This window comes from Ananas comosus, linkage group 1, assembly GCF_001540865.1.
Source record: "Ananas comosus cultivar F153 linkage group 1, ASM154086v1, whole genome shotgun sequence".
In the NCBI taxonomy this organism is placed as follows: Eukaryota; Viridiplantae; Streptophyta; class Magnoliopsida; order Poales; family Bromeliaceae; genus Ananas; species Ananas comosus.
The window spans coordinates 2,157,920-2,182,529 of record NC_033621.1 but is presented as its reverse complement, the minus strand read 5'-3'; the positions used below and the strand labels follow the sequence as shown (position 1 = coordinate 2,182,529).

The 24,610-nt window shown below is 35.8% G+C and overlaps 3 protein-coding genes across 5 annotated transcripts; 2 read left to right on the top strand and 1 right to left on the bottom strand.

The window, feature by feature from the left end:
• On the top strand, positions 6,491-11,052 carry LOC109719319 (probable 6-phosphogluconolactonase 2). Of its 3 annotated transcripts, XM_020245919.1 has the most exons (6): positions 6,491-6,626; positions 6,712-6,855; positions 8,353-8,404; positions 8,556-8,779; positions 8,909-9,044; positions 10,192-11,052. In XM_020245919.1, the coding sequence occupies exons 4-6, from the start codon at positions 8,607-8,609 to the stop codon at positions 10,699-10,701; spliced, it is 819 nt and encodes a 272-aa protein (XP_020101508.1). In that variant the 5' UTR covers positions 6,491-6,626; positions 6,712-6,855; positions 8,353-8,404; positions 8,556-8,606; the 3' UTR covers positions 10,702-11,052. The 3 variants fall into 3 exon arrangements, with proteins under 3 accessions (XP_020101508.1, XP_020101500.1, XP_020101517.1); XM_020245911.1 differs by lacking the exon at positions 8,353-8,404; XM_020245928.1 differs by lacking the exons at positions 6,491-6,626; positions 6,712-6,855; positions 8,353-8,404 and adding an exon at positions 8,447-8,465.
• LOC109722907 (COBRA-like protein 1) lies at positions 15,067-18,635 on the top strand. The gene is made up of 6 exons (XM_020251085.1): positions 15,067-15,292; positions 16,498-16,577; positions 17,049-17,505; positions 17,592-17,751; positions 17,869-18,146; positions 18,254-18,635. The coding sequence occupies exons 1-6, from the start codon at positions 15,202-15,204 to the stop codon at positions 18,544-18,546; spliced, it is 1,359 nt and encodes a 452-aa protein (XP_020106674.1). The 5' UTR covers positions 15,067-15,201; the 3' UTR covers positions 18,547-18,635.
• LOC109722911 (COBRA-like protein 4) lies at positions 18,800-22,114 on the bottom strand. Its single transcript, XM_020251092.1, has 6 exons — positions 21,968-22,114; positions 21,171-21,250; positions 20,082-20,538; positions 19,769-19,913; positions 19,377-19,654; positions 18,800-19,303 (listed from the first exon to the last, which is right to left on the bottom strand). Exons 1-6 carry the CDS (start codon positions 22,032-22,034, stop codon positions 19,020-19,022), a joined length of 1,311 nt encoding a protein of 436 aa, XP_020106681.1. The 5' UTR covers positions 22,035-22,114; the 3' UTR covers positions 18,800-19,019.

Sequence of the window (24,610 nt, the reverse complement as noted above, 5' to 3'; positions counted from 1 at the left end):
TAAAGAATTATTAAGCATTCTAAGAGGCTTACATTTTGTATTTTGTACCACACATTGTTGTTGTACCACTTATTGTTCTTGTACAGTAAGTAGAGGTGCTTTTCAATGGTACACAAGAGAATGGATGTCCAGAGATGCTAATGATTGTAGATAAGAAGAGATAATGTACATCAGGCCTTTTTTTCCCACTTAGTAACAGTGTTGTGCACCACAATTCCACAATTCTATTCTCCTTCAACATCACAATGATGGGAATCAGAATCCTATGCCTACTTGTGTGTGTATGCTTCTTGAGGCTTTTGCATGAGTGGAGGTTTCTGGGATCCTTAAACCTAGTGGGGGTCAAAAAGTGAAAGGTAACAAAGTGAAATGACAAAAAGAAAAGATCTTTGCTTAATGGATATCTTTCTTCTTGAACTGGTGATTGCAGATGAGGTTTCAGCTATTCTATGATTCACTCAGTGCAGGGAGAAACTTGTTGTGTGTGTGTGACTGGTTTTGCGCTGTTAGGCCAATTTTTTGAAACAGCTTTTTTTCTACTCTGAGAAGTAACAACTGGATGGCGATTAGCAAACAAAAGTTCTAGAGCTTTTCTTGTGGAGGTAATAACAGAACGAATTTGCATTCTTGCCTCCACTTTTTGCTTCTGCTTTTGACAGCAGCAGGCTCTAGTTAGTGCTTTTGGCGGAGAGAAGGATTTGAAACTTTTACTGAAATGGAGCTCGCTGATGTCTTATAAGTTTCAAAAGTAGAAGCTTAATTATGTTTCTTCTAATCCTACCGTGAGGAGAATTTGTTAAAGAAACTTTAGTGCTTCTTCTAATACCACAACTAAAGGAGTACTCCAACACAACTGGACCTTGAAAGTAGAACCAAACAGACCAAAAGTCTCTCGAAAGCATACTCGAATATTTTTGTTGTAGCTCGAAGAAAACGGTGAATGATTATGAAGAAGATATAAACGCCTTTTCGATCGGTTTTTGTCGGTACAAAAAGTTTATTTTGGTAGTTAAGAAAAAGTTTTAAAAGGAGAGCTATTCTTCTGATCAAATCCAGCCAATAATTTCTGCAAAAAGATAGTGCCGTTCTCTGTGCCAACTTTGAAATTCTAAATCTTTGATTGTTGAGCCCTAAAAATTGAGGGGTCCTCATGATGCTTGCATGATGTGGATCTTGATTTTATTGGTTTGCTCACCACTTCCACCAACCTCAGTTACTCTCAACAACATCACAAAGTAAGCATCAGAGGATGAGACTCCACTGCTCCCTTTGATGAGATAACAATTTCAATTCAGTGGTGGAGGTGGGACAAGAAACTACAGAAAATGATAGGGTGATGATGACATCACACCCATAAAATTGCACCCCATATAAGAAACTCAGTGGGCAGTAATGTGGAGAGGAGTTTTTTATTTTTTAAAAAAAAATCAAAAACATATAAAACTTATCTGAACTGTGGACCATTTGATTCGATTATCTGGTCTTTCAAAATTTTGATTTTACTATACAATCTTTCAATTTATTTAATTTAAGTGATTTAATTGTTCTCCGGATAAAAAAATTAAGATGAGTACAAAAAGTGAGGCGTGCGAAGAAGATAAATGGTGGGATAAATTTATTGTTTGAGGTTAAGACAAAATACGTGGAATAAGTTATGGAGTGTATTGATGGTTTGTGGTTAAATTATTTGGAAGAACTGTGCTGGGTATTCAAATGAGGCTCAATTATTAGCATCCATTAAAAACAACAAGTAATATCGGTCTCAGCAGATATTGTTTGAAGAAGCACTAATATTTTTTGTATTAAAATTCCTTCAGCAACTTCTCGTGTATTCAACATTAAAATTTTTTTTCACTTACAATGCCAAAAACTCTAGATTGTTTATTTATGAAATATCTATTCGTTGCTTCTCGAGTACAGTAGTTGTTTCGGAAGGTAATTGCAGGTCGAGCATGTACCTACCAGATTAAATGGATTTGCCACTGGCTTCACTGTTACCATCTGCATCAATGGTCACTAAGACATCCTCTCTCTCTCTCTCTCTTCATCAACATCTTTGGCTCCTTGCAAAGGGAACAGTTCATTTTTTGCAGATGAAGCTTCCAATAATGCACCACACTGATAGAGTAATAGGCCATTGCACATAGTCTTAATTCCAGTTAAGATAATGGAAATGGTGGGCACCAGCAAAGTTTTGGTATCATCTTCTTATATAATATTTGTCACAGTGCCTAGAGAGAGAAAACAGTGTACAAGGTGGCAATAGATGTGGTGAGAATTTTGGAGCCACTTTTACAAACAATTAAACAGTTTGCATGTGCACTGGACTGGTGGAGTGTACCATGCAAGGGGCTTTTGTAATAAAGAAGGGTGTTAGGTGGTAAAATATTGTTGGCTTGTGTCCAAGAGAAGAGGGAGTTGATTGGTGAAATGATCTGACACTGGGGGATTTTTTGGATGTTGCTCAGAATTTAAGGGACAGTTTTTTTTTTTTTTCTGTTCTCAGAGTTATATGGTGATTGAGAGAGAGAGAGAGAGAGAGAGAGAGAGAGAGAGAGATAAGTTATATGGGCAGTAATTTTGCTAGGATAAATTACAGTACTTTTGGTCCTCAAATCATAAGATGGATGATATTTTAGTCTTTCAAATTTTTATTGAATATAATATCAGCCTCAAACTTTGCAAATTGTTCAACTATGTCTCACAATTCAATATAGTTGGCCAGAAGCTAGTGTTTCATTAATCTGACAGTAAAGCATCTTAATCATTATCACGTCATTGGCTATAATATTTCCACATTAGTATCACCACATTAATAATATATAATCGTTCAGTTAACTAAATTGTACTTCAGGACTTGATATTTTGAAATAAAATTACAATAAATTAAAAATTTGAGTCACGTGCCTCATAGTTTGAGAACCCAATTTTACATAACTCACTTGTTGGGAGAGAGAAAGAAGATGAAGCCATAAATTTGGTAATACCTAATTGCTCCATACTTGATGTTAAATAGGAAAGAGCTCTCCATTCCGGCCCCTATATTAGAACCTATTCGTCTCTGTCATTCATTAGAAATGTGAAGCAATTAGACTTCAAATCTGAAACGTTAAATATTAATTATCAAGTCCGTGACCATGACAGCTAGACACGGTCAATCAGTAGGCCATATTATTATTCAATTATGTAAATAGTGCTTTTACAAAAAGTACTGTGCCAAAACCTTGTATGAGGTGCATTTCAACTTCTGGTTTCAGACACACAACTTTTCACTACAACATAAATGCAACATTTCACTATTTCCTGATGCTCCACAAGATGCAAATGCATCTAAAGGCAGAAGCAGATACATGTTATAAAAACAAATCAACATGCTATGTTCTATCTGACTACTTTCCTAATAAAAATCTAGATGGTATCCCCGTCAGACTATGTTACTAATACTAACTTAGCTATGTTGGCTTAAATAGACCAGCATGCTGTCCTGTGGCGGAAGGTCATGTGAGCCGAGTCATATTCGAAATAGCGTGAAGCTGAGTTACGCCTAGTCATGTTCGAAATGATGTGAGGTCGATTGGACCGAGTCACAATCGAAATCCGTGGGCGCTGTATCTATACGCTTTAAGTGAATTAGTTGTATATTTCTATCGGAATTTTCAGATGAAAGGCTCCTAAATCAACATGATAATTTTTTTTCTTATTAAAAAAAAAAAGAAAAGAATCTAGATGGTGTGGATAAACCTGAATTTCATTCCATCACTCAATCAAAGAATCTTCTAGAGGAAGAGACAATCATATTATTAGAAACCATGGATTTAGACTACAATGTATTTTTTTGGACGTCACCATCACCGTTAGGTGCGAACGAATAAGCTCAAAGAAAGCAATTGAATAAAAACAGAAGCCGTAAAATCATTTCGCATTTCTTTTCTCGTGTTTTATATAGTTTTTGTCATTGGGATCATCTTCATCAGTTTTTTTTGTTTTTTGTTTTCTTTTTAATTTCCAAAAGAATCTTTTGGACTATTTTGTCCTGTAGTAAAAATAAATTATAAAAATAAATTAGAATTCTCGGTTGTATACAATGTGAGAAATTTTTTTTCATCTGTTAATTTAAAATTTTGATAAAAAAGGATGGATTATCGAATCGAGTTAGATTATCTCCGCTTAGAACTAAACACGACCACGTTCGAAAAATCATACAATATCTCACCGAACCGACCCAATATTCATCACGATCACGATAGCCATGAGTTCTCAATCTCCTCCGATATCATTTTCTCGTCTTATCTGATCCAATCCGGTTCATAGCATTGAACATTCCACTTAAAATTTTACTTAATTATCTTAATTTTAAAATAATAATAATAATAATGTGATAAATTATAACAAATTCTTGGGTACCATGTCTCACTTTCTCAATTAAATGCGGGCAAAAATTCCATCTTTTTCCACAGAAAGAAGATAGTGACTGCTACGAGCGGAGGTACGTTGCGAAAATAACAATCTAATTCGTCTCTTATGATATGTTCAGATGTATAAAATAAAACAAAAAAATTATTTTGTTTCTAAAAAAAATATTATCACAATAGAAAGGACAAAATGGAGTAGCACATCATACTTTAAACATCAACGGCTTAGTCGTGAAACACTCTGCTTCAGCGTGCTCAGATTGTTTCGGAATCATTTTCTATTTGGTGAAACACGCAATCCGATATATTCAAATTATTTCTGAATTATTTTTTATCAAATTAATATTTTGACTAACGCGGTATCAATAAACACTTCTATTCGCCCAGCCCTCCTTGTTGAATAGTTTGATTCTCACAAATCGCTATTTACAATGACGTAAATTTACGCCAGTTGTCTGTGTTGGTGTTATTTTTGTCATACATGTAGGTTATGATTTATCTGATGTAACTACTTTTGGATTTTGTTCTGTGAGTAGAATTTTAGCTAAATTATACTTTTGGTCCTCATTTGATCGACCCCGAATCCTTAATTTATTATAATCTCTTTTTAAAACTTGCTCGATTGTTGCAATTAAGTACTACAATATAGATTAACATATTGAATGATGACGTATCGATAATATGAAAATAAATTGACAGTGTTATTATGCGTGATAACGGTATCCAGTGACTAAGATATCATATTATTTTCGTGCCAGCGATGCATCATAATCTGATCAACTTATTAGTAGATTTTAGTCAGAAATACCAAAATGTCGTCCGTCTTATAGTCTGAAGATCTTCAAAATGTAATGTAATCCAGATTATTTTGAGTGAGATAAAATACGATACAACTCCCGAGCCGAAAACGTTATTTATCATAAATTTTTCTCACTCATTAAATAACTTTTTTAATAATCCGAGTACGTTAGATCATGTTGAGAGTCTTTTAACTTTTTTTTTTCATTAAAGCAAAATGCCAAAATTAAAGCTACAAGTGATTAGGACCACCTTACAAACTAAATTATACCTTAATTCACCCAAATAAAGCCAAAAAAACACAGTTGGAACAAAAGAAACAAGTCAAACCAAAAATTAAATTAGAGAATGACTACTAATATGGATGGATATGAGTAGGTGTAAATAAAATTAATTTCTCTTTTTTTTTATTTTACAGTGGGATATGCATTCACAATTATATACCTAAAAAAAACATAGTACTACTTAATTATGTAACAATCTCCTTAGAGTTAATTATGCATGTTTATCCACTAAAATTTTGAAATTAGAGTATTTAGCCCTCTAAAGAAAAAAAAAAAGGGTTTAATGTTTTAAATTCTGATTTTGTGGAATGATGGAGATAGTAAAGGTAAGGAGGAAAAATTATATCCATATATTTCGAGGACAAATTTGTAAAGTGACAAGCTCAATTGCAGAATATTTTATAATAGATTGAAATGTTCTTAGTAAGCGACTATTGACCGTAAATAGAATCATTATTTTTTATAATCTGAAAAGATAGGTAGAGCTGTCGAGCTACCGTTAAGTTTAACAAAATTTTAATCCGTCCAGTAAAATAATTTAAAATAAAATTAAAAAATTGAGCAGCTATTAATCAATCAGCTCCGATGAAATAAAAAATTTAGCGGACTATTTCAACATAGATTATAATTCAGAGGGTTCCTGTACATTTGTTTAACAAAGGACCTAAAGCAATTTAATTATTTTGGGAACTTTTGCTAATTACATAATAGAAAATATTTGATTAGCAAATTTGCAAATAAGCTCCTCCATTTTAATTTAATTGCTATTGACCCCCTCTTCTCTGTAATCTCTCCCTCAGTTCACTCGACGCGTTAACAAATACACAAAAAAACTTCATTTTAAAAAAAAGTGCTTTTTACACTCAATTAACCTGATTAGTACACTTGGCACGCACCCATTTGCACACGTGTCCTTGTCGTTTTCCTCCGACCTCTCCTCCCTTTCTCTCTCTAAAATGACCCAAGAGAGAGAAACCCCTCTCTCTCTCTCTCTCTATGTGTATATATACATCTATGTATATATATACATACTCTTATACAGCTCTCTCTCTCTCTCTCTCCTCCCCTGTTCCCAAAATTGCTTCTTTATTGTGATAATCATGGAGTAGAGTGTGGGAGAGTCCTCAAAAAGGTCTCTTTTTTTCCATATTTTTCTCTAATTGTGTGTGTGTGTGTGTGAATTGATAAGGATTAATGGCGTGTGCACGTGTGCGCAGGTGGGGGATGGGCGAGAGGAGATTAATTTAGTAATTTAATCTCCCCAAAATTGGATTAGAATAAGCCTAAGCTTCGTGATGTCACCCACCTTCGGTTTCTGTTCCGTTTCGGCGTTCCCTTCCCCTTCTCGGCTCTAAAACCTCGTGAGTAACTTTTTTTTTTTATATATAATTTTCCCTTCTTTTCCCCCTTTTTTTTTTTTGGTGGGTTATGCTTTTGGAGGAAGCAAATGAGAGCCCCAGTTGGGCTTTGGATCTGAATCTTCTCCCTGTTGCCGAAAAATGAGTTTTTTGTAATCTGGGTGTTGATTTTTTTTCCCCCAGTTATAATTTGGGTTTGTGTGATTGCTTGCATGTGAAGAGATTGCCTTTATTACTCTTTCTGATTGGTTGTATGCATTAATTTCTACCTTTAGATTCTTAGATTGTAAGGCATTGAGCTGTTGTTGATATGCTGCTGTTCTTTCCCCAGCTTCTCTGCTCCCTTTGGGTTTTCTTTTTTCTGCTCAATTTTGAAGGTAATTTAGAGTTGGGTTTTGATCCTGTTGCCTTTTTCCATGATCAAAATGGCTCCTTTTGTGGAACTGTTCCTCTCTTTGATTACCATCATTAGTTTAATTTAATTGTAGAGATCAACTTGTTTCCAATTTTTTTTATGGTTTTTGACATTTTATTCTTTTAATTCTTTATGTAAAGTTTGGAATCTTTGAATTGGTCTCGACATGGAATGATGGCTGTTCGAATTCCACCGACAAGTTGCTTTATTTTCCTTTTATTCTTTCCATTGTTAAAAAAATAATATGAAGTTTATGTATTAGGGTTCTTGTAACCAGATTTTTTTTTCTTTTTCCTAATTTTGTGGTTGGGGTTACATAATTTACATATCTTGCTGTTTTTAGTTGAAGTTCATGTATGCCAAAACTCCAAAGTGATAGCTTTACCAACTCCACTTGCATTTTTGGAATGATATTAAGGTAGGATTGAGACAGTTTTGGCACTTTGGTTTTGCTTCGTGCGATAAGCTTTTCTTCAAATGGAATTTTGTTGTAAATATTATGCAATCAAATTCTTCGGAATTATCTTCGGGCAATGAGTTTTAGTTGTTTGAACTTCGTTCAACTCTACACTCTCAGATGTGAATTGTTTCAACATGGTTTTAAAACTGGTTGTTCTTCTATTCAAATTTTTTTTTAAAAAAAAGAAAGTTGGGACTTTGTTTCGCTAATAAGTTATGATTCTGTATCTTCTATAAAATATGTGCTGTTTTATGCGTAATTTTGGTCTAAATATGTTTCTCTTTGTTTGAAGAACATTTCAGGATGGTTCATTTATAATCCAAATTGTACATTTTTGACAGAGTGATGCTATTTAGTTTAACGAATTCTCTGACTCAAAGCCAACAAAAATTAACTTTTGTGCCATAATATTTACAGTTTCTTTATCTGAAATTATGTGATTCGCCTATCTGACGGTTCTTTTTTTTTTTTGTCTTTTGCTTCTCTCGTGCTTGTGGCAGAAAACTGTTATCATTTGACGAATTTCTGGACTTTCTGAAAATTATCTTCCTTCGCACCTGTTCTAGTTTTATCGTGTAGCAATTTTAACTAAACAAGATTTCCCTTTCTTCTGTCTCTTTGCCAGGATAAAACTTCACGTACAAATGGACGCAGTTTCTGCTACTATTTATGTTTAGGTTTTATCGAGCTACAATTAATTGTGCTTTTGTCTCGCTTTATGCCCAACCATGTCCATTTGTAAATAGCTTTGGTTTTGCACTACTATGAGAATTTCTTCTTTCGACGGTTCGTATTTTTCTTACTTTTTCGCCTGTTCTATTTATGTAGGAGTACAGTAATTGCACAGTGACACAATTGTAGGGGGGGAAATAGAAAGGAATGGCTACTTCCTGTGAAGCCAAGAAGAAAGGTGAATTGCGGATTTTCGAAAGCTCAGTTGAATTAGCTACCGACTTGGCTGAGTACGTCGCGCAATTATCGGAGATTTCGGTGAAGGAAAGAGGATGCTTTACTATTGCTTTATCTGGAGGATCACTCATCAATCTACTAGGGTGGTTTTACTTCTAGTATTTAGATTCGCAGTTTAAATTACATAATCTACTGATTCTTTGTTTGGATCCCCGCATGCATGCACACGTATTGATTGTAATGATTGTAATCATAACCTTCTTGTAAAGCAGGAAACTTTGCGAAGCTCCTTATAACAAGACCTTGGACTGGACAAAATGGTATGTCTTCTGGGCTGATGAGCGTGCCGTGGCGAAGAATCATGCAGAAAGCAACTACAAACAAACAAAGGAAGGGTTTCTTTCGAAGGTATTTGATATTTGGACAAATTTTGTTGCCTTTTATGATCTATGCTAGTTTGAATCTTAACCAGCTGAGATTGGTTTCTGATCTGTCATAGTACATAATGTTCTTTTAGTAACTAAGTAATGACAAGGGGCTTTTTTTAAAAACATTATTAACAGGCTAATACAAGGACAAAAACTCTCTGTTAATAATCAGCTTCAATCTTGTCAAATTATTATTCTAAAGATGATGTGACATTCATTTGGAGTATCTAGACTTCAATTTGTACCTTTTTAGTCTCACTTGAAGAACGTTTTCATACTAGTACAAAATTTTGTTCGCGTCCTTCCAAAGTTCATTCATTTACGTATATCAGTTTTGCCTGAACCTTCTTTTTGTTAGAATCTTTCCCTGCATAATTCGGAAAAATGGATTGAACAACTGTTTACATGTTAGAGGTTTTGTCGACACAACAAATGAAAACATTAACAGAGAATCCATAAGAGTAATGCGAATTTCCACCCTCAATTAATTTCACCTTTCTGCGAAACTTTCTTCTCAGAGGATAATATTAACAGATCGTTACCTGTTCAATTTTAGTGCATAATTATATCAGGAGACCGTGTGCTGACAATTGCTTTCCATCACAATATTTATGAATGACGCCGCACAAATAATTATTTAAGAAGATTAAGTTGTTATGGAGTCTTAAGAAAGCAATGAAAATAACTTTTCTTCACTTCGTAAAACTTTCTAACAAGATAAGATGGATGCATGAAAACCATTGATTATCGATCAGCATGTTAGCGGAGTTGGTAGATTCGTGGAGGATGTTGATATTACTAATACAAAATTTGAACTGATCACATTATTGGCATTATGAGAAGAATGCCAATTTAGAACAAGATGAACATTTCTCGTCCGTGTGGTTTAGACACATCAGGCAAAGAAAGACCCAAAATGACTTTAATTGAATGCGGTGAGATTTAACAGGATTAGGAACATCGGTAGTTCATAAAACTGCATTTTTGCTGTTCATATCGTTTTCATATACGATCATGGTCCTATTTTCAAACAAGAATTCAAGCTTCTTATCATGATTTTAACAAATATTCTTCACCTTAATCTTTCTTATGACTCGAATACACGATTCTCGTCCTTGAACTCCCAGGTATCAATTCTCAATAGCCATGTATACTCCATCAACGACAATGTGACAGTTGAAGAAGCCGCATCCGAGTACGAGTTCACCATCCGCCAGCTAGTGAAGGTCCGCACAATCGCAGTGTCCGAAGCCAACGATTGCCCGAAGTTCGACCTAATCCTCCTCAGCATGGGCCCAGATGGCCACGTGGCCTCATTATTCCCCAACCACCCCACGCTCGAGCTCAAAGAGGAGTGGGTCACCTACATAACCGACTCGCCGAAACCCCCACCAGAGAGGATCACCTTCACCCTTCCCGTTATAAACTCCGCTTCAAATGTAGCACTAGTGGTTACCGGCGAAGAAAAAGCAGCGGCGGTTCGAATCGCCACTAACAACAGCATCGAAGAATTGGATTCTTCTTTGATGTTGCCCGCGCAGAGGGTTCAGCCGATCGAGGGGAAGTTGATGTGGTTTTTGGACAAGGGAGCGGCGTCGGCACTTGAGGCGAGTACTGATGGTTTTGGGCACACCTGAGTCATATGCACTAACTTTAGCTTTTCTGCATCGTTTTCTAGATCGAGTTGTGCGTGTGCGTGCGTGTAGATGGCGAGATATGATCGGAAATGTTTCCATTTTGTTGTAGCTTGACATATACTCTATGTTTAGTTGTGGTGGTTGTTTTGTGGGAGGGATAGTTTGCTTGCTCTTGTTGTATGATGAGAGAGAGAGAGAGTTAAAGAAGGAGATTATATGTTGGTTTCAACATGTTTTGAGGGCCTTCGAAAAGAGTATTGAGGATACAAAAGAGTATTTGATGGTGAGAAGAGGGTCTTAATCTGTCTCCATATGCCATTTAGTAATGAATACCATTTCTGAGAACCTCTATATGCTTTCCTTTTTCCCTTTTTTTTCTCCTCTTATTTTGAGCTACATCTTTTTGTTGGTGGAAAAATGAAGCGAGCTTAGTACATTGCCTAAACAATGGTGCATTTAATTTGAAATGTGTATTAGTTTGATTTTACTGCCTAATCTTTGGTTCCATTTCGACACAACATTCGAAAGTAATGAAAGAAGATTAGGCAGTAAAATCAAACTTACGGTTGAAACATCGCAATGGTAAAACTTTGATTGCGAAAATATTCCTTTTGAGAGGATTTAGATATAGTTGAACTTCCTATCGCAGAGCAGCAACACTTAAACCTACTTCGAGAATGCGTCTTTACTTACAATCTTTTTGATGCTTCAGTATTTTTCAAAAGAATCTGAAAGTGTTTTGGAGAAGCATTAAGCCTTCTTCGAGGATGCGTTCTTAATTACAATCTTTTTTATGCTTCAGTATTTTCCGAAAGAATCTGAAAGTGTTTTGGAGAAGCATCTGAGTTAGGTATTTGCATCATCAAATCGGCCTCTAAACTAAAAATATTTAAGTTTCCATATCTCCACAAAAGCATTTTGTGACCTATTTCACTCTTTGATTAATTTGGCCCAGCTCACCTCGTTTTGGACATTGCTTAGCCCAGTGGGCCTTGCAAATACCAGTCCATAATTCAAATTCAAATTCAAATTCAAATGAAACAAATCCTTAGCGTTGAGACGAAAAGGAATTAAAATATTTACTTCTGATTAAATTTGATCAGATTCAACATTATCTTTCCTTAAAAAAATCAAAAAATTTTGTTCCCTATTTATGAAAGGGTTAATTTTATACACCTCCATGTAAACATATCGAATATAAATATATTCATATAATATTCAACTTTTCATATTCATTCCTAAAAAGTCCAGTGATATTTATATTTGTTCCTCTGGTTTGTTACTATTAAAATATTATTTATTTTTTTAACAAAAAATAAATAAAATGATATTTTTGCGTCACAAATGTGTCCTTCTAAAAATTCCAACTGTTAGAATTATACAAAAATGTCCTTTCAAAAATTCTCAACGGTCATCTTCTTTTTCCTACCATCACAAATTATATAAGCGGGGTAAGAAGGTTAATTTATCTCGTTCACTAATCATGATTAAATATTTTATCTATGGTTAACTATATTTTTCTAACGGATCCTAGCAGCGGAGGTATATTTAAAATTATTAAAACTTTTGCAGAAATAAATATAAAAAGTTGAATTTTGTACGAATATATTTGCTATTCAATATATTTATCGGAGATCTTAATCTGTCCCGCCTCAGGGTCTATTTAGTGCTATTGTAAAAACCAGAGTTGCGGAAAAACATGTTTTTTTAAAAAAATAGTATGATCCACGTGACGCACAAACTCGCCACAAATATAAAGTTCTTCCGTCCACACGGATAGAGTCTCTCCGATTTTTGTACGGCGTCAGGATACACGATAATAACTCACAATTTACGTTCATGATAATTTTCAAATAATTATTTTAATATATGTGTTCATAAAGCTAGTCATTTTTAAGAATGAATATATATCTTTAAGCACTTTTTTTTTTATAGAGATAGGTAGCACGCTACCCGCTTCGTTTATTTCATTTAAAAATAAACTTAGCTGGAAATGTGAATCAACTAGGATTCGAACTTGGGTCTCGGATATTAACCACCAAATTTTTTGCCACTTGTTTTAGGGACGGTGAATGATGCCGCGCATGTGTGAAATTAATAGTCTATGAAACACACCTGAGAGGCTGAGACACAAACTGCTCTCCTTGATGTTGACTATCACAAACAACAACTTCTCGCCTCGGCTCATAAATCCCGCGGAATGTTTGTCCAAATCCGCACTCCAACTCACTCACCCCCAAAACCCCCCGAACCCACGCGCTCCGCACCCCCAAAACACAAAACACCAAACGCGCCCAATCAACATCCAAGGTTTAACAATAGTGGCACGTGGAGCGATATCATTGGTGGGTGTTTGCAGGTTGTACGAACCGCGAACGTCGATGTTGTGAGCTTTGTAGCTGGATCTAAGCTGTTGCTTGGGAGGCGAGGATTTGGTCATCTAATATAATAAAATTTAGAATTAATTGCAGGTAGATCCCTACAAACATAATAAATAATAAACATATTTTTATAAAATTTAATTTTTATATATTATTCCTACAAAAATATTAATATTTTTAAATATATTCCTGACGTTAGAACCCATTAAAAAATTTTAGTTAATCATATATCAAATACTTAACCGCAGTTAGTTAATGAGATAAATTGGCCGTTTTATTTCTCTTCAATTAATCTCAGGAGTATATTTATGATGGTAAAAAAATTATTTTACTTATAAAATAGACACTATTTTAACGGTAACAAAATAAAGAAATATATTTAAAAATATTATAATTTTTACAGAGATAATATATAAAAATTATATTTTATAAAAATATATTTGTTATTTACTATAAATTTTATAGGGATATGTATAAAATTAATTCTAAAATTTAATATAACATTTATGAGAACGCTAAGTTCATGTGGACAGTGGGCCCCACACTATCTAACAATAAATATGTGGTTACGTACGTATAACTTTATTAAATAAATAAATAAATAAAGGCGTTACATAACATGGTGTCGATCACGTTCTCAAGTGCTTCTTTTTGGTGTATACATTGATAATTGTTGAATATTATTATATTTTAAGCTTCTGTTTAAGTTTTTTGAGTTATCTGTGTTATTGAAGCAGGATGCGCTTCATGCTCAGTTTTAATATAAAAATATTTTATTGGCATATCTTTTTAAATTTATTTTAAAAATTTATACGTTTGAATAGATTGATAAAGAGTATAATCAAATGGCCAGAATTGAATGTTATATTCAACCTTCGAGTTATTTTTTATAAAATTAATTATTTCGTATGTGAAATATGCCTTTGCTATCAAGTTATAAATAAACAAAATTTTTGAAGAAACAAAAATTAAATTTTTTATTTATAATCATAATAAAAAAACCTTTATAAGGAATAAATCATTCTTAAACAATTTATTATGATATCAAGACAGTGCTTTAAATTTATTTTTTTTTCATATTTCTACACAATTCGATTTGGTGTCTTGCATAGCAAAAAGTTTTTTTTTTAGCATGCAGGAGATAAAGATTAAATATCGATGATTTGCGATTGGTCGATGGTTTAAATATAATAAATTATGAGTAACAATCAGCTGAATTGTTATATTATAGAAAAATGTAATTATATGCAATATTTTTTTTTACACCGTGGCTGGTTGGAGAGAAATTGTGGTTATTATTTCATATTCGACTAATTTTATTTTTCAGTTTTGAATATTTTTTATCTGCCTTTAATAATTTTTATGCATGAAATTTAAGTAAATATTTAAAATTCATGATTAAACAAGGCTATTAAATTTAATAGAATTTTTTAATTCACCTAACTACAAAATATCAATTCCAATTGAAAGGACCATTTCAAATGGCCTAAAATTAGGGACTCTTGAGTACATTTTTGACTCTTCCTTTTCCGTCCAAGGTGTTTGGTTTCTTAAAATATATTCCTAATATAAAAACATTTTTATTTTGTAGTTTCTAAAAAAATTAATGAGTTTAAAAACTTTTTTCAATTTTATAAAAAAAAATATTTTTAACAATAACAATTTTGAAAAAGATATTTTTCATGAAAAATAAGTTTTTTTGCATAACAGTTTTATTTGCATTTTTGCGAAAAATCAAACACCCTGAAGAAACCTGTAGGGGTATTTTGGGAAGAGCATCAGTAGCCGTTGGATTTCTTTTTTTTTTTTAAATTATTGGCTACACAGTGGGCGAAGGGCGGTACTCTACTTTCCTATTTTGACTCTGGGCTCATAGATCACATTAAAAACGGATACAATTATTCCTAAGCCCAAATTAAAAAAAAATAAAAATGTACCAAAAAATTTAGAGAGGCTTCTCTAGAAAGAACCTTACAGTCTCCTCCTCCCATAAAGTATTCCTCTAAAACCTCCCAAAACAATTCTCTTTTTCTTTTTTCCTCTCTCTCTCTCTCTCTCTCTCTCTGCATATGTACTACAAAGTTGTGACATTTATTTTTGTTTACTCCAATATTTGGCAATGGCGATTGCCCCATCAAGCTTAAAGTTGACACCTTTGGGCATATTTTTGGTGCTATTTCTGATGTTTTCTTCTCTGACATCAAAAACAGGTTAGTCCCCCCAGCTCTTCATTTTTTTTTTTGTGTTCTTCCTCACCATTGTTGTGAGAAAAATTGATCTTTTGGGCCCCTTCTCATCTGTTTTGGCCAAATGAGGATATGTGTTTTTTGCTCCATTGTTTCCAAAAGTTTGATCTTTTGGGGTCCCTTTCCCATTTGTTTTGGCCAAATGGGTATTTGGGGAAAAGCCTTTTTTTAAATAACTCCATATGCTTTGGATTTGGATTCCTATCAAGCTTAAAAGTTTATACCTTTGGGCATATTTTTGGTGCTATTTTTTATGTTTTCTTTTCTGACATAAAAAACAGTTTAGTTTCTGTGTTCATCCTCACCATTGTTGTGAAAATTTTGATCTTTTGGGCCCTTTTTCATCTATTTTGGCCAATCCATTGTTTTGAGTTCTGTATTTGTGCTTTTGCTCCATTGCTTCCAAAAATTTGATCTCTTGCATCCCTTTTCAATTTGTTTTGGCCAAATGGGTATTTGGGGAGAACCCATATTTTTGACTTTTTTACATGCTTTGGATTTGGATTTTGTGAATGGGTCTAATATTGGATTAAGGGCTACAGGGGGATTTGGAAGAAGACTAATTTTAAATTGATAGGCTATTGCACATCAATTCCAATTAGGTTTAGCATGGATTGTCATATTGTAATATAAATATATAAATAAATATCTCATGAAAAGAGACATTTTTGGTTGTAGTTGATAGGAAAATAAAAGCTTTTCTTGTGATCTTTAAAGAGAACATATAGATGCAGAACTTGTTTATTAGATAAAGAGGGAATATTCTATGCCACTATATTTTTGCGACATCAAAAGCATATGATGATCTTTTGAGCATCATCATTTTCTTTTTGGTATTGATCTATTCTAGTTTCTTAATTGAGGTTTATTCTGCTTTCTCAATTTAAAGTAATTCTTACATTTTAAGTGATGAATTTTAAGAGTTCATACTAATTATCATACACCATCAGTAGATTCAGAATAGGTGCCTTCTCAAGGTGACCAATTTTAAACAAAAAAGTGCATTGTAATTTGCTGCACAATGACCTTTGCACCTTTTCTTTCTCGTAAGAAAAGTTTTCGTATTGCAGTTCTACAAATTATCATACATATATAAGTTTCAGCTTTCGGAATTATATCGAGAATAATTGAGGTACGGCTAATTTCATTTCGGCCTCTATCTTCTGCAGAAGCTTACGATTCGCTTGATCCGAACGGTAACATTACGATCAAATGGGATATCATGCAGTGGACCGCAGATGGATATGTTGTAAGTATAATCCTTTGCATGATCTTACGCCGTAAGAGAACTGGAAACGGGCACTAATTTCGATTAGCCGCTTAAAATTATAAAACAAGTGTAATGACCAATTCCAGCAGAGTATCAAAGTCCACCCATGTCTCAATCAATTTTCCTTTAAATTTTCAACTCCTTTAGAAGGCTTATTGGCCAAAATCCATTTTTTCGTTGAATTTGTAAAAAGACTAGACCCTTTTTTCTTGTGTGTGTGTGGCAAGTTTAGCCCATTTTTCAACTTTTGAAGACCAAATTGCTTCTTCCGCAACAATATCATGATGCAATGTATTGAAAAATCATCAGTATGAACTGCAGTTGCCTACTTTTGAGATTGTGCGTGTATCGTTTGAATCTATATATAATTGTTCCCTAGTTCTCATGTAATATATACCTTTCTTTCTCTTTTACTTTTCTAAGTTTTCTGAAGTGCAATAAATTTTTTAGGCAGTTGTTACCATGTACAATTACCAGCAATACCGTCACATCCAAGCCCCCGGTTGGATTCTTGGATGGACGTGGGCGAAGAAAGAAATAATTTGGTCTATGGTCGGAGGGCAAGCGACGGAGCAAGGCGACTGCTCGAAGTTCAAAGGGAGCATCCCGCATTGCTGCAAGAGGGACACCACAATCGTCGACCTCTTGCCCGGAACCCCTTACAACATGCAGATCGCCAATTGCTGCCGAGGAGGAGTGATCAGTTCCTGGGTCCAAGACCCGGCCACTGCCGCGAGCTCGTTCCAGCTCATTGTGGGTCAGGCAGGGACCACTAATAAGACTGTCCGTGTGCCCAAGAACTTCACATTGAGAGCTCCGGGGCCGGGGTACACTTGCGGTGCTGCGAAGGTCGTGAAGCCGAGCAAATTTGTTTCGCCGGACGGGAGGAGGACCACACAAGCCCTAAGTAAGTTGCCGGAATTGTAGATTTACAGTTTATTTATCACTATTGATCTCATCAGGAATCGACCAAACTTATTTCATCTGCTGCAGTGACGTGGAACGTAACATGTACGTATTCCCAGTTTCTTGCTCAAAGGACTCCTACGTGTTGCGTATCGCTTTCATCTTTCTACAACGACACGATAGTTGCTTGCCCGACGTGCGCGTGCGGCTGCCAAAATAACAATACGCAGCCCGGAAGCTGTGTGGAGTAAGTTTCTACTAATTGGAATATTCTGACGCATTTCAATTTTTGCTGGGCTATATGTAGAAATATCTCTTTCGATATTGTTTAGTTGACTAAATGCGGTGTTTTGAAATACGGCAGAGGCGATTCGCCTTATTTAGCTTCGGCTATCAATGGTCCGGGGAAGAGCACCCTCGCTCCTCTAGTCCAGTGCACATCGCATATGTGCCCGATAAGAGTGCACTGGCATGTCAAGCTCAACTACAAAGAGTATTGGCGGGTGAAGATTGCAGTAACCAACTTCAATTACAGGATGAACTACACGCAGTGGAACTTAGTCGTCCAACATCCTAATTTCGACAACCTCACCACCGTTTTCAGCTTCAACCATAAGACGTTGAACCCTTACGGAACTATAAGTGAGTTGGCTTCTTATCTCTCTCTCTCTCTCTCTTATGGCACAATGTCCACATAGTTTAAATTTTGTGTTTTTTTTCTAATTTCTTGTAATCGGGGTATTAATCAGATGATACGGCGATGCTCTGGGGCATTAAGTACTACAACGACTTACTCATGGTGGCTGGGCCGTACGGAAATGTGCAATCGGAGCTTCTATTCCGAAAGGACTTCTCGACGTTCACTTTCCAAAAGGGCTGGGCTTTTCCGAGGCGTGTGTACTTCAATGGAGATAGCTGCGTCATGCCCCCGCCCGATTCATATCCGTGGCTACCAAATACGGCCTCTAAGTCGATAAGCCCTTTCTCCCTTCAGACTCTCACCTTTTGGGCAGTTTTAACATGCTTGCTGATTTGTGTCTAGTGAAGAACTTAAATACATAACATGAAAAAGAATTTCAGTTAATTATAGTATTTACACCGATTGACGAGATCTTCGGGAAATTGGGAGGGGATATCTTGCTAGAAGGGCATATTCAGGTGTGTCATATTCAATCTAACCAAATTTTTACTGTAATGTATATTGATTAATGCATATGAAATCACTTCCTGGCTTTTTCTCACTGCAAATATTGCATTAAACTTTAGCTTGTTGTTATGCTTTTTATTTATTTTACTTTTAAACTTCATAATGCTTCATTTAGATGCAAAGTTTGTGGGATAATGTAATGATCAGCAAAACATAACGACTTTACGATCGCAGTTCTCTTAACACCCTGTTTCATTCTTTGGCATTCCTGTCCTTGTAACAACCATTTCTGAAACTGCTGTATCCATATTTCTTTCTTATATCTACACCAAAAAATGCGAAACCCAGTTTTCTCCTTTGGCTCATGTTCACACCATTAGGAGCAGCAGGACTGCGGAAGTAGCGAGTCGGTATATTGCCGCCGCTGCATTCGCTGATGCAAAGTTAGGCAGATAGGGGTAGGAGTCGGGCGGCGGCAGCATGCACTCGTCGCCGTTGAAGTAAACTTTCCGAGGGAACGCCCACCCTTGTCTGAACGTGAACGTGTTCGCGTCCTTTTGGAGCAGCACCTCCGACTGCACGTTCCCGAGGGGCCCGGCCTCCATGAGGAGATCGTTGTAGTACTTCATCCCGTAGAACATCCCCGTGTCGTCTGCGCACGTAGAAGTTCGTAAGGTCTATATGTCTCAAACAGGTTCAAAAAAATTTCGAAGCTTATAACTTACTGATGGAGCCGTAAGGGACGAGGGGCTTGTAGTCGAAGCTGAAGACCTCGGTGATGTTGTTGAGGTTGGGGTGCTGCGCGACGAGCGTCCACTGCGTGTAGTTCAGGCGGTAGTTGAAGTTCGTGATGGCGATCTTCGCCCGCCAGTAGTCCTTGTAGTTGAGCTTCACGTGCCAGTGCACGCGGATCGGGCACATGTGCTGGGTGCACTGCAGGAGGGGCGCGTTGTCCTTCCTCGGCGTGTTGATCCCCGCAGTGCTCAGCTGTTTCGAGTCGCTCCTGCAACATTCCACATTCGAATCCGTATGCCCGCATTAGTCAAACATAGAGGTTTCGAAAGATCGGAGAGTGGGGGTGGGGGTGGGGGTGGGGGGATAGAGAGATTTTGCATACTGGATGCAGTTCTTGTTTTGGCAACCACAGGAGCAGGAGGGGCAGGGAGTGATTGTGCTGTTGTAGAAGGATGAGAGGGAAACACAGCAGGTTGGGTACTTGGATGCCAGGGGCTGTGAATAGGTGCAGGTCACATTCCAGGTCACTGCACAATCATTGAAGCAGTTTCTAATGAGTGTATACTTTGAAACAACTGTTGTACTCTAAAAACTTAAACTGTTAGAGAACAACCGTGTTCATGTATTTTCATATTTAATATATACCAGGGATGATTATTTAGAGAAAGCAGGGATTAAAGATCACACAAACATACTGAGTGCCTGAGTTTTGCGGCGGTGGTCGGGGGTGAAGAAGACGGTGGACGGCACGATCTTCGCGGGGCCGCAGGTGTACCCGGGGCCGGGCCCGAGCAGCGTGAAGTTCTGCGGCAGCTTCACGGTCTTGTTGGACGTGCCGGAGAGGCCGACGCTGACCTGGAAGGAGGAGACGGCTGACGCGGGGTCCTGGCCGTAGGAGGCGACGACGCCGCCCTTGCAGCAGTTTGCGATCTGCTGGTTGTAAGGGACCCCCGGCAGCAGGTCCACAACTGTGGGTGTCTTCTTGCAGCAGTGGGGGATGTTGCCCTTGAACTTGGAGCAGTCCCCTTGCTCTGTGGCCTGCGCACCCACCATGGACCAGATCACCTCCTTCTTAGCCCAACTCCAACTCAGGCTCCAACCCGGGCTCATGATGTGCCGGTACATTTGGAAGTTGTTCATCGTAACCACGGCCTGTAATCCATTTCACAGTTAAATAATCCCACTGTTAATACCTGTTAAGTCATCTCGGATTAAATCTAAATAGGGTTTAAAAAAAAAAAGTCAAAATACTTTTTTTGTCTTCAATTTAAGAGCAAATAAGAAAAGTTTATGACAGTAGAATGGTATTAACAGTGGGATTATTTAACTGTGAAATGGATTACAGGCCGTGGTTACGATGAACAACTTCCAAATGTACCGGCACATCATGAGCCCGGGNATTAAATCTAAATAGGGTTTAAAAAAAAAAAGTCAAAATACTTTTTTTGTCTTCAATTTAAGAGCAAATAAGAAAAGTTTATGACAGTAGAATGGTATATTCAAAAGGACCAAAAATCAAAATACTTCTTCTAATGATAAAATTGTATATATATGAAAGGATAAAATAGTAATTTTACAGAAATAACAGTTGTTCTTAACCGAGAATATATTTGGAAAAAACTTAGAACATTAAAAGAATATTTTTTATATTAGTTTTTTTAAAAAGGATAAATAAGAGAGTCTGTAACTTTTTTTAAGGGCATATAAGCAATTGAACAAAAAAAAAAAAAGATCTCCAAAAATTGAATAAAAAATAAGCAAATAATGCAGAAAAAGTTACTTACAACGTATCCATCAGCGGTCCATGATATAACATCCCATTTGAGTGTGATGTTCCCAGTTGGATCCAGGGGATCATAAGCCACTAAAAATTTAGGTGTCATCAATTAATATTTAAGTAAAGGGTAATTTTATGAAAACCTTCTAAACTCTTCTCCATTTCGAGCATTTGTTAAAATTTGCGAACTCTATTAGTTATTAGTAGTTAGTACTTAGTAGTTCACCAATTTATTATACCAATGAATATTATGTAAATAGAAATGGCACAGTTGAGGAGGTTCCCATACATATTAACTCAGGGAGTGTTTGGTTTTTTGGCCGAAAAATACTTTCCGTCCATTTGGTTTCTAGAAAAAAAAAATAATTTCCTTCGAAAGTTTTTGTTTTTTTTTTTTTTTTAACCAAAATAGTGTTTTTATTTTTCAGATTTTTTATATGGGAAACAAAAATCATAGAAAAGAGTGTTTTCTATAAAAAAGCTTTTGAGCAATACTGGCTGTACACCTAAAATTGAATGTAAATCTTACATTTTATTTATCTGCTGATGCTCAATTTTATTTCATTGGTCTCATCACAACTCCATCTTTTTGATACAAAAAAGCCAAAAGAGTTGCTTCAAATTGTAGATAGATGGGGTGTACAAATAACATATTTTTAAAAAAAATGCTGGAAAACAATTTTTCATACTTTTTCGAGGAACCAAAAATGCGTTGTTATGAACTATTGATGAGCAAACTTTAAATAGAGAAAAGTAGAATATTAGAAAGAGAGAATTAGGAAGAAAACGAGCAACAAATTATACCTGCTAGAGAGAAGGTCACTGCAAGGAGAAACACCCACATAAAAACACCTCTCTCCATCCTCAACATTTTTTTTTTTTTGCTAAAACAACTCAAAGTGCATGAGAGAGAGAGAGAGAACACACAGTGGAGGCAACAAGAGATTGATGGTATCTGAGATTTAATAGAGAGAGAGAGAGAGAGAGAGAGGGAGAGAGAAACATGAAGGTGAAGGAACCATCCATGGAGGTGATAACCCACCAACTACTTTGCTGGAATTTTTTTATTTTTTTTTTATTTTTATTTTTTATCTTGTTGGGAAAGCTTTAAAAATACATCTCACCATGCATGCTATGACTTTTTTTTATTTTTCTTTTCCTTTTTTTCTTTTGCTTCTGGTTTAGTTTCTACGTTCTGAAGCAATGTGTTTGGTGAGAGGAGGAGAGAGAAAGCGACGCGGGAAATTTGAAAATGTGCCAAGCCCAACGGTCGCCTGGTTAGTGACAGGGACTTCCCTTCTTCTTTTTTTTTTTTTTTTTTTTTTTTTTTTTTTTTTTTTTTTTTTTCTTTTTTTGCCTCTCAATTTTTTATGGTCTGGTCTCTAAACTTGTGAAATAAAAGAGAACGTTTTTTTATTTTTGGGTTAAAAAAGCTATTAGCTAAAATGAGCTTAATCACCAAAAAAAAGAACTAAAATTTGTTATTGCTTATGGAATAATAGTTTTTTTCAACAAAAGTTATGTAAGTTTTTAGACCTTAAAAATAAAAAATTTAATTAAAATGATAAATTGTTGAGTTTTTTTTTAGTGTAAATTAAACAGCACTTCTGAAAAAATTTCAACCTCATTAAGTAAACCAAACTAGTTCTCAATGATGAAGTTCTCAAAATTATGTTTTCTTTTTTTCAGCAAAAATTAGATTAATATTCAAATTGTCCAATGCATGATTCTATTATTATAGTTCATGTGACACATTAATTTTAGCACTTGTTATTAAAATACCTCATGCTTGATTATTTTATAGGTAGGAGAAGGTTGAGTTTATATTTTTCTAATTAAAGATTAAATAAATGCAACAAAGAGTTGTTCCAATTTTCACATGATTTATAAATTTAAAAGAAGATCAAATAGTTGGCAACAAGTGAAGGGTCTCCATCAGAATATTACTTCCCAACTTAGACCATGCCCCTACAAATCACTTGAACCTTCTTTTTTTTTATTAATTCTTTTTATTTTGTACAATAATTGGTGTGAATTGGACTAATTAATTGCTTTAACATAAGTTGAAGAACTTGGTTAATTATTTTGTCATAATAAATTTCTCAAACTCCAGGAAATGAGGAGAGCATTATTTGGTCAAAGTTGGAGTTTTAAGTTTTGTTTTGTTCTATTTGTTCAGTAGTGTAGAAGTTTCAATTATAATGTGTTTGATTTTGTTATGTTTATGACATAAATTATTACAAATTGTTAATTGCTCCATATATTATTGGTCTCCAATCTTTGCCTGAATATTTTATTTTTATTTTGGTCCTTAATCTTTTTTTTTTTTTTGATAAGCAGATTCTTAACATTTACAATTGATTGCTCCATTGATTCCTAACCTTCAGCCATTTTGTTTTAAACCTTGATCTCTAATCTCTTCTCTTATACACTCTCATCGCATTAAGCCCAATTTCGCCACCCTCAATGTTATCCTTCATACTTACGACACGAAGCCTAATACCTCTTCTGGAGAATTTGCTACTTGGCATTGAGTCGGACGTGCCATCCTACTCTTGCGAAAGATTGAAAGTCGGCGCTAAGATTGATCAGAGATTATCAGGCTACGATCGTAGTCTACATAAGAAGACATGGATTTACTGGTGTTGATGACATTTATCTCGTCAAAACTAACAAGAATTTGGATTGTTGGGATCTAGTTGCATGTTAGGGGTAGGGGTAGGGGTAGGGGTAGGGGTGTCAAACGGGCCGGGCGGCCCGTGGACTGGCCCGGCACGAGATCAGGCCGGGCCATGGCCCAGCACGGATACTGTAGATACGGTATCGGGCCGGCCGGACCTCCTATACTGGGCTGTTCTGGGCCAGACCTTTTAGGCCCGTCGGCCCGGCACGGCACGGCCCGCAAAAGGTCTAGGCCGTACCGGGCCGATAATTTTACTGCTGCCCGGCACGGCCCGGCCCACCCCATGTGGGCCGTGCCTGTCAGGCTGGCCCGGCCCGGCCTCCAAGGCCCTTGTCGGGCTTTCTCTTCTCCCAAGGAATGCTTGTGGCATACCTCGGGCTCTTCCAAAGGAGGAATTCTACACTGTCGCACTTGCACCATGTCATCAATAACAAGCCAATCATATTTCTTATTTTCAAACAAAAGTACAATAAAAATATTTTTTTTATAATCATGATGGGGCATATATCCCTAAAAGAAGACATTTGATTGATTTGTTATACCACATCACCAATATACCCGTTGCATTCTAGAATTTTTCCTTCCAAAGGTCTGCCACAGCCTTGGGCCCTCTCCCGAAAGGAGCATGTTTAGCCTTTTTTTTGGACCAAATTGCCCTTTCCAACAGTCAAAATTGTGGGGAGGGCAATTTGGTCCAAATATTTTTAAATATTATAAAATTTAATAAAATTTTAAATATTTTTATTATTTTTTAATAAATTTTA